General features: G+C 26.5%; 1 protein-coding gene across 1 annotated transcript; it reads right to left on the bottom strand.

The window, feature by feature from the left end:
- LOC124912397 (bHLH transcription factor RHL1-like) lies at positions 1–3,233 on the bottom strand. Its single transcript, XM_047453011.1, has 7 exons — positions 3,088–3,233; positions 2,402–3,002; positions 2,150–2,323; positions 2,005–2,070; positions 1,793–1,858; positions 1,556–1,630; positions 1–669 (listed from the first exon to the last, which is right to left on the bottom strand). The coding sequence occupies exons 2-7, from the start codon at positions 2,996–2,998 to the stop codon at positions 352–354; spliced, it is 1,296 nt and encodes a 431-aa protein (XP_047308967.1). The 5' UTR covers positions 2,999–3,002; positions 3,088–3,233; the 3' UTR covers positions 1–351.
- Positions 3,234–9,578: the final 6,345 nt, after the last annotated feature.

The raw sequence follows: 9,578 nt of genomic DNA, 5'->3' as shown, positions 1-9,578 counted from the left end.
TAATCAAAACATAATCATCATTCTAGCATCCTCTAATAATAATAAATTAAATAAAAGTCAGACCCCACTCTAATTAAAGATCATAACCAAATTAATATAAAAAAAAACACGGTATATAAGAAAGTATTTTTGACAGCAATTTCTTGGAATGATAATAATAATAATAATAAGTAGAAATAAAATGAAATGAACCGAACCCAAGTCTACTTAAATACGGCGTCGTATGAAACAGTTTCGACACCTTATTTTGGTAGACTTGACCATGCATATATAATCTATGTCCTTATTATTATTATAGAGCTAGGTGCCAAACGAAACAAACGAGACGGGACGGTCTAACTTAGATATAGATTAGAGATGAGAATTGGAGACGACGTTGGATTGGTTGGTCAACACGGAGATGTTTGGAGAAAGTGGACCACCACCACCACCGTTGGATTGGGGATTCCTAGGGTGACACGTGGCGGAGGAGATTGCCGTGGCTAATGAGATGGGCATTAGACATAGTCCTTTTCCCAATAGGTATTGCATGGCGGACCCCATATCTTCTTCCATTAGCTTCGCCACCTGTTTCTCCGTCACCGACATGCTACTTTCGTCGTCGTCGTCCTTTGTATTACACGACGCCGTTACTTGCCCGCCGTTACTACTTTTACCACCCTTAATTCCCTATATACATATATATAATAAAATAATATATTAGAAGAAAAGGTGAGAGGGAGGGAGGGAGGGAGCACGCGTGCTGCTTTTTTCAGTATTTATCGTTTAGTGCTTATGATATTATGAATTTGGAAAAATTCTTTATGTGAGAAAAGAAGAATAACAAGGGAAAGACATGTGGGGTTGTTGCTAAGAAGAGGAGAGTAAAAAAGAAAGGGTTTTTGGTAATTATTAGTTAAATCAGGAAAAAAAAGTTGATAGTGCTTTATGGGTATATCTTATAAAATAAATAAATAAAATACGTTCTTGTCCTTTGCTTCTATGATTTGTTTTTTCTTTAATTATAATAAGAATAGACATATATATTGTTCTTGCTTGCTTGCTCTTTAATCATAATAAACATTAATTATTAACCTGTGAATCATTAGCAATGACTTCATTTCTGACATTTTTAATAATAATTATAACTAATAAAGGATTATGGTTTCCCTCTATTTTAATCATTCAATCATATACATATTTTCATCATATATCATCCCATGGTAGATCTATTTTAATGATTCAATCATACATATTTTCATTATATATCCAAATCTAATGAAGGATCTTTATGTGTTGTAACCCGTGTTATTCAAAATATTATATGAGAAAATGATGAGGTACGAAAATAATTTAACAAAAAAATTTGAGATAAATGATGTGTTATTCTTTGAGGTTGTTGAAAATTTAATAGTAGTGATAATTTCAAACGACACATCGTTAATGTTATGTTTTTGTCAAATTATTTCCTATAAAAAATTGTTAATTCGGGTCAAATTATTAATGTTATGTTCACGTATTATCTATTTTCTTTTTAATTATATATATTTAAACTAACATTAGGAAGTGAACGTACCAGATCGGAGGAGGAGATATCGGCAACAAGGGGAGCAATAGCAGCGGCACCACCAAGGCGGCTCATGCTAAGAACCTGTAATTATCATTTACATGATTTAATTTAGCTTATATTACTTTTAAAATTGAATCTTATACTAAATTTAAAATCAATTTGCACGTACATTATTTTATAATATAAATCTCTACTTTATAATTAAATAAATATAAACAATTAGGAAGGGAGAGAAATGGATACTTTGACTTGGAGCTGGAGGAATTTCACATAGTCGATGATCTCATCTAGCATTGATGCTTTATCCGACTGTAATCATAATACCATATATTAATCATAATTCAAATCAAATTATCTATTTAGGTGATTCTAATTATTTAATTGTTTTACAGAGAATTTTAAATGGATTATCATATAAAAGATTAATACAGTACGATTTTGAAGGAGAAATTTACCTTATTGCCATTGGGTACAAGTTCCTGCAACGCCTTCATCCTCTCTGCAATTCTCTCTCTGCGTAACTGTCAAAAATGGAAATGGTAAAATTTAACAGGTTTTCGTTTCAGAGAATCAAAGATGAATTAATGGAAGTTCATGTACTCTTTCTGCGATACTATGAGGATCTGTTGCCTGTCCTCTCCTAGCCCTAACTCTTTGTCTAGGCTGTCCAGGTATTCCTCCTCCCGCAGAGCTATTTGACGGTGTTGCGGCGTTCATCATAGGAGTCGCCGGCGCCTGAGCCGCCGCTGCTCCGAAGTTCCTCGGCTGTGGAAACTAACAGTGAAATGTATTATAGTTACTGATGATGTGGGAGAAAGAGAGAGAGAGATATAGGTTTCTCACGAATCTCACCTGAGGTTGATGAAACTGGTTTGATGTTTGACGAGAACCGAATAGAGAGGCAGGAAATCCATTATACATAGATTGAACCGAAATATCTCCATGATTGTTAGTTAGGTTTTCATTTCCAGCCAAATTAAGAGGAAAGGGGATAAGTCCGGTGGTGTCGCCACCGGAAGAAGATCTAACCGCACCTCTAGACTGCATCAGTAACTGCTGCTGGAGAAGCAACGACTTAGAACCGGAACTCGGACCTCCAGCGCTGATCTGATTCTGCCGGAGCTTCGACGCGAGGAGAACCGACTGATCCTCAAATTGCAAACGATTCGATTCGTCTGTAGCTAGGTCTCGTGATTTCTGAGAATCAATGGACGAAGACAACTCCCACGGTAACTTAGGGTTAGCATTTCCAATAACATCTGACCACGAACACGAAGAAGTAGTCATTGAAGATAACACTTGCTCAAGGAAATCGTCGTGAGATTGAATCGATTCGAAATTAGAGTTCATTGAACCGTTTCCGATCTGCTGTTCTTGCAAGGTCGATATCTCGGCCGATTGGTTTAAGAATGAGTTAATAGCCTGCATCTCTCTGCTACAAGGCTGCATATCACTAGTTTTCAAAACAAATCACGTCATTAGAACGGGGAGAGATCGATTAAACATCGTTATTACGTATAGAACGAAAGAAATCGTACCTGATTTGAGAAGATCTGGATGGAGAGAGAGAGAGAACGTACGTCTATGGATATTGATGAAGAATAAGGAGGAGAGAAAGAGTCTTCAGTTTAATTATGGAAAAAGGGAATGAGGGAGAGAAACCGCTTTCTTCTAAGCAAGCGAAGCTCATCAACTCCATTAATACTCTGATTCAAACTTGGATTATTTCTATTACCTACTTTAATATTTCAATAATTTTATTTTAATAATGATTCTTCTATTAACTAATTAAATCCATACAAATTAACTAATTTCTGTGTTTAATCCTATGATTAATTTTTATTTTCATTTTCCCAAAAAATATTAATATATTCTTTAAAATGGTGCATTCATAAGAACACATAACATGAGAAAAATATAAATATATATATAAAACTTTGTTAAAATAAAGATTTTTAAAAAACGAATTAAACAGATTTTTCGAAACGAATTTCAGAAAATGTCGTAATAATAACATTATGAATTATATACATGAGTGATCGGACAACAATAATCATGAAATTTCGCCGATTTTTTAGAAAATAATTTAAATGGTAACTTTAAATATGTATTTTATGAGGCCATCAATCCAAATTTCCAATAACTTACCCAATTAAATATATTTTGATCAAGGGGCAGTTTGTAGATTGAGCTGAATTTGAATTGATCATCTAGGACATCAGATTATTCATTTGGCTTGTATATCGTGAAAAGGTTCATGGCGAAAGACAATATTAATAAGTATATGACGATCCGATTACATGTTAATATGTTATGTTTTTGCTCTAACTATGAGGAATCAATTGCTCATATCTTTGGTGAGTGCCCTTATACTGGAGCGATTTGGAAGAATTTTGTTAACAATTTCAAATTTACTAGTTTTTCTAATGATTTATGTCATATTAAAGATTTGGCACTTATAAGTTAAGAAAGTGTTACTTTTGAACCATTATTTACCTAGTTTGGATAGAATTGAATGCTAGAATATTTTCAATAATAGTGAGAAAATGAAGATCAAACATGGAAGACTTTTATTTACATTTAGAGACAAATTTTCATATATTCGTAAAATTGGAAGCTGTAAAATTGAAAGCTATGTCAAAGATGAAGATGAGATATCAAATTTGAAGAAGTCACGAAATTGTCAATCTTTTATACTAAATGATCAATTGTTTGTTCGTTGGTTTTTGTTGTTATTCAAATGGTTTGATTATAAAAATCATAGCTAATTCATAAACTCTTATATCATTTTTCCATTTTAAATATTAATTAAATAAATATAAGTCATTTCTAATATATATATATATCAAATACAAATTAACTAATTAATGCTTATGGAATATTCTTAATTTACAAAAATTAAATAATGTTTATCTCATTATAATAAGGTTATTATCCTATTAGTTTATGTGTCTTAAATTTTATTTTATCATTTATATATAGGTCACGTTGGATCTCTAGTTATTATCTTAAAATATTCGATATAATGAGATTGATTTAATTAAAAGTCATTAGGAGAGTTGGTAAATTATTATTTTTTAGCTTAGGTTATAATATTTTATTGAATATTTAAATGATTTGATTAAACTAATGAGTGAATTCAGATTAAATAAAAATATAAGTCATTTTAGTCAGCCGGTGGCCGTCTGGATTTAAATTACCAAACTGACCTTGAGCATTTCGTAATTTCCCTTAAATTTTTGTCACATATAATTAAATTTACCTCTGTAATATTTAATTAGTTGTAATTATTATGATTTGGAGTTTTTTTATATTGTTATTTTAAGTATTTTGTATTCACTTATAAGATTATGATTCCAAAAATCCCTAATATTCATATTAGTTTTTTTTTTAAATACAGAATTATCTTATGCAATTTTACTATTATTTTAACTTCAAAATAATATTATAATGATAGCTTTAGCATTTTCTTTATCAGCTGACTTATATTTCATCACTTTTTTCTATGATAATGAAATATAGAATATAAATTTGAGACTTTTGATCTTTTTGATAATATTTTTATATTTTTAAAGAATATATTTTATAACCTTCAATAATGGCTAATTATATAATGTGCAATAAATATAATTTTTCAGAAAAACTGATAGTGTTTTTATATAACTAAATAATAATAGATAATTTATATAATAATTATTTACAAGTAATATTAAATATTTCAAACTACTTTATTGAATTTCAAGTAGTTATTCATATATATTAGTTTATATAAAAATAAATTATTTAAGTTAAATTAATTCAAATATGTTATTATATTTAACATATTCAAATGTTATAAAATATACAATAAGAGTATTTTTATGTTTTAGTTTGTTTTTGATTAAGTGATGGTGAATTATTTTGATTATGAGCTAAAGTAATCAAATTAACAAAATTCTATAAAGTTATTCTGAGCATAATATGATTCCAAACAAGACCTAAATTATCTACCTTAAATTCCGGAAAGTCTGTTAATCAATTTTTTTTTTGCAACTTTATTATCATGAGTCATGATGACGACTTTTCATTCAAATATGATTAAATTAAAATATTAAAATTTATAATTTATAATATATATATTTATAAAATATATACTTATAATTAAATCCGATTACCTAATATATATACAATATCTGTTATAAAAACATCATTGCAATTCTCATATACTAGAGTAATTTTTTTAATATATTTTTTCCTTTATAATATATAGTTAATTCTAATATTGTATTTAGAGTTTATCATTGTTTCATTGTAATATTAACATTTTTTTATTAATATTTTGAATTTTCCTTTTTTATTAATTACTTATTAATATTATTGAATCTCTTCTGATCTTGCCATCAATGTATTTTTCTTGTATGAAAAAGTATTATTAAATATCAACAAACAAGTATTTTTAATAACAGAATTTTATTTATTTTATTATTATTGTCTCTAAATTTGATTAAAGATATATACATACTAATCTTCTATCATTCTTTTCTACCTTAGGTAAAAAAAATGTAATTTTAATATTTAGACTACTACTTTTATTAAAAAAAATCGGGATAAAGGCATTCATCATTTTCATTATACGTTAATCTTATAAAATAATTAATATATTTTAATAATCTTTATAATTTATTAATGAAAATGATGTCACTATTTGCAATGTAAAAGCATTCTCATTGAGTTGAACATTTTATCCTTGTCCCATGTTCATTATGTACTTTCTTTATTTTTTTATGTACATTTAAAAAAAAATCCCAAAAAATAAAAAATTATTTTTATCATAATAATTTTGATTGAATTAGATATAATTTTTGTAATTGTAAAGATGATAAAACAATAATAATATTTTGATAAATGTTTAGACCATCCTACATAATTGTTTTTCATTTCTTATATTAAAGTAAAAGAAAATGATCACTGTCTTTAATTTTTGTGTGTTATGTTTATTATTTCTTTAATTTTAATTTAATACAGTTGTACAAAGAAAGAAAGAAAAAAAAAAAAAAGCATATTCTACCTTAAGAAAATATACTATATTATTGTAAATTTGTCAAAAGTATAAATAAATAGGAAATGATATTAAATATATTTATAGGTAATATAGTATATGCCATTTAAGTGCATACCACCAATAAGTGCACATCTAATTAATTTCAAATCACTTTACACAATATTATTTTTTTAATTCCTCTCTCCTTGTCTGATGAGATTATTAAAGTTTTCCTCTTAAAAAAACAATATAAAATAATAAATAAGAAAATTAAATGATCTGCAATCAATCAATTAGACTTTTCGGAATCCGCATTCAAATTAATATGAGTCTCGGCTCTATTTTCCATGGATGTTTTCTTTGTTGGAAAACAGAACATTTATTTATTTATTTAATATAATCTCATTACTTGTTTGATTTTAAAAATGAATCTTAATTTTTTATTTAAATATACAAATATTATTAAATTTATTAATAAATTCATAAATATTATTTTATCTAAACTAATACATAAATAAGATATTAAAAATAAATTAAAAATAATTTTTGTCCAAATCCAACCTTAACTCTAGAACTGGGTATTTTATATATCTTGTTAAAATTTATAAATTAAATTGAATTTTGATAATTGTATATTATATTTCAAGGTTGTTCCTTACGAGACTAAAATATTTCAGATTTCATTTCATACTAAATTGTTTCAATTTAAATGAAAGATAATGATAATAAAAAGTAAATTCAAAAATAAAATATAAATATCACTAAATAATATATAATCTGTCACAAAGTGAATCTTTTAAATAGAGTTACAATTACTAAACTAAGGAGGGGAATTAAAAGATGTAGGTATATGTCGTTGTCTACTTTTATTTATTTATTTCATAAAATCCGATGACCAATTTGTTACTATGATATTTTAGCTCATTTCATTTTTATAATAATATAAGTTTTAATTCCTAATATTAATGCTTTAATTTAAATAATTGGTGTGACAGTGAAAAGTCATGTCATTCTCAGATAATAAATATGAATTATACATGGACAATTTAATATATATATATATATATATATATATAATATATATATAAATATTTTCAAATTAATTTATAATTATTTTTATTTTATTTTATAAAAATCAGATTCAGATCACTACATCAATTTGATGTTAATTTATGATTTTGTAACACTATAATATAGTTATTGCGAAATATGCGGTGATTAATAATCTGGTTGTTAAAAAAAGTTTATTTCTAAACAGAGTTGGAGTATTTATGATCTAGTAAAATTATAAATAGATTCATTTAAGATAATTGAAGTTTAAGGAAACGTTGTTATGATGCAAAGTTAGATAATCCTAGATTACTAGTTATAATCATAATTGAGTACGTTAAGTACGTACAAGCACAAGTGGACACATGATCTACTCATAAAGACAGGTATTTTTTCGATCAAATCGAGTAAAAAATCGATCATAACAATGCAATTAAGATCAATACCGCGGGATGGACTATAATTACAATCTTTATCTACAACATTAAACCTATGTTAATTAACTTAGACTATTGTGTGAAAATTTTAACTCCTATTAAATTTAATGTACTACTACTAATATTAGGAATGTCATTTCTTTTAATTTTTTTTTTTTAGAAAGTTAACAGAATCCTACATAATAATAATCAAATATTGCAGCTTAATTGTTTATAATATAAATTAAATATAATAAACTTTGTTTTTACGGTAGGATTAGACCTATCTGTCAGGTAGTAAAGTATTCATCTCCGAATTCGATTATCATTTTACTATTCGATTTTGAACCCAACCCTAACGGGTAAGGACGGATCTATGTACAAATCTACTCGGACTGTAGCCCGAGTATCCAAAAATATTTTTATGTAAATAACAACAATGACGTGACAATATCGTCGTTAATGATAGTTTTCTCGTCGCTAAAGAGAATTAGCAACAGTAAATTAGGTACATTTTTTTTGTTTGTTTTATATTATTATCATTCTAACCCGGTTAGATTTGATGAAATGTTTTTAGCCCGGTTAGATTATAAATTATAGTTTCACCCTTGCCAACGGGTATTGTTCTTCATATCTCCACGACTGGTATTCTATTACCCAATTAAATTTTAATATAATTATATAAGTTGAAAAATAAAAAACATAATTTTATTTAATAATAAATTATTTTAAAATTGACAAATCGAAATGTTGAAAAATTAAATGAAAACATTATTTATCTTACTTACATATTTATGTTGTAGATCTTGATGAAGATAACAACTTTATTCAACGTCGAAGAATTATGTTAAAATGATGACAATTTTAAATGAAGTTTGAAAAAAAGTTAAAGAATGGAAAAGAAAAAGACGAGAGAAAATAACATTTAGTTATTTAAAGAAAAATTGAATATGAAAAATTGAAAAGTAATAAAGAAAATAATAATTTTTATTTTGAATATTAAAAAATAAAGTTAGTGTTTAATATAAAGTTAGAGTGCAAAAATAAAAGTTGTATTTTAAGATAATGTTTATAATGATGAAGTATTTGAAATGTCATATTAATTCTTAATAATTTATTGTTTTTTATTATTAATATAAACAGGTATCGGATTTTGGTTTTACACACTTCCACACTCCCTCACTCCCAACCCTAATCTTGAACTCGATCGGTACTTCTTTTTTTCCACCTAATGTCAGTCCCCAAACTCGATTTAAAATATTTTAACCCTACCATTGGCTACCTATCGATATCGGGTATACGAATATCCATCCTAATTCCTATGTATGATAAATTTAATTATAAAAATAATCTTAAATAAAGATCAATTATTCTTTCATTTGAATTCCAATTATATCATTTCCAACTTTTATGATTTTTTTATTTAGACATGAATAAATACTCCCTCAATTTTTAAACTCTATTTCAATTAAAGGGTAAATGATAAATTAACATAACTATACATTTTTAAATTAAAAAACAAACATCAAGAATATTTTATTTC

This window comes from Impatiens glandulifera, chromosome 8, assembly GCF_907164915.1.
Source record: "Impatiens glandulifera chromosome 8, dImpGla2.1, whole genome shotgun sequence".
NCBI lineage: Eukaryota > Viridiplantae > Streptophyta > Magnoliopsida > Ericales > Balsaminaceae > Impatiens > Impatiens glandulifera.
Note: the sequence above shows the minus strand (reverse complement) of the source record. Positions and strands in the feature narration are given on the sequence as shown.

Bases quoted from the DNA above. Each gene is read 5' to 3' on its own strand.
- LOC124912397 (XM_047453011.1), bottom strand. From the start codon at position 2,998: ATGCAGCCTTGTAGCAGAGAGATGCAGGCTATTAACTCATTCTTAAAC. The intron at 2,324-2,401 runs GTGAGATTCGTG...TTTCACTGTTAG, and splicing joins ACCAGTTTCATCAACCTCAG to TTTCCACAGCCGAGGAACTT. The intron at 2,071-2,149 runs GTACATGAACTT...CATTTTTGACAG, and splicing joins CTCATAGTATCGCAGAAAGA to TTACGCAGAGAGAGAATTGC.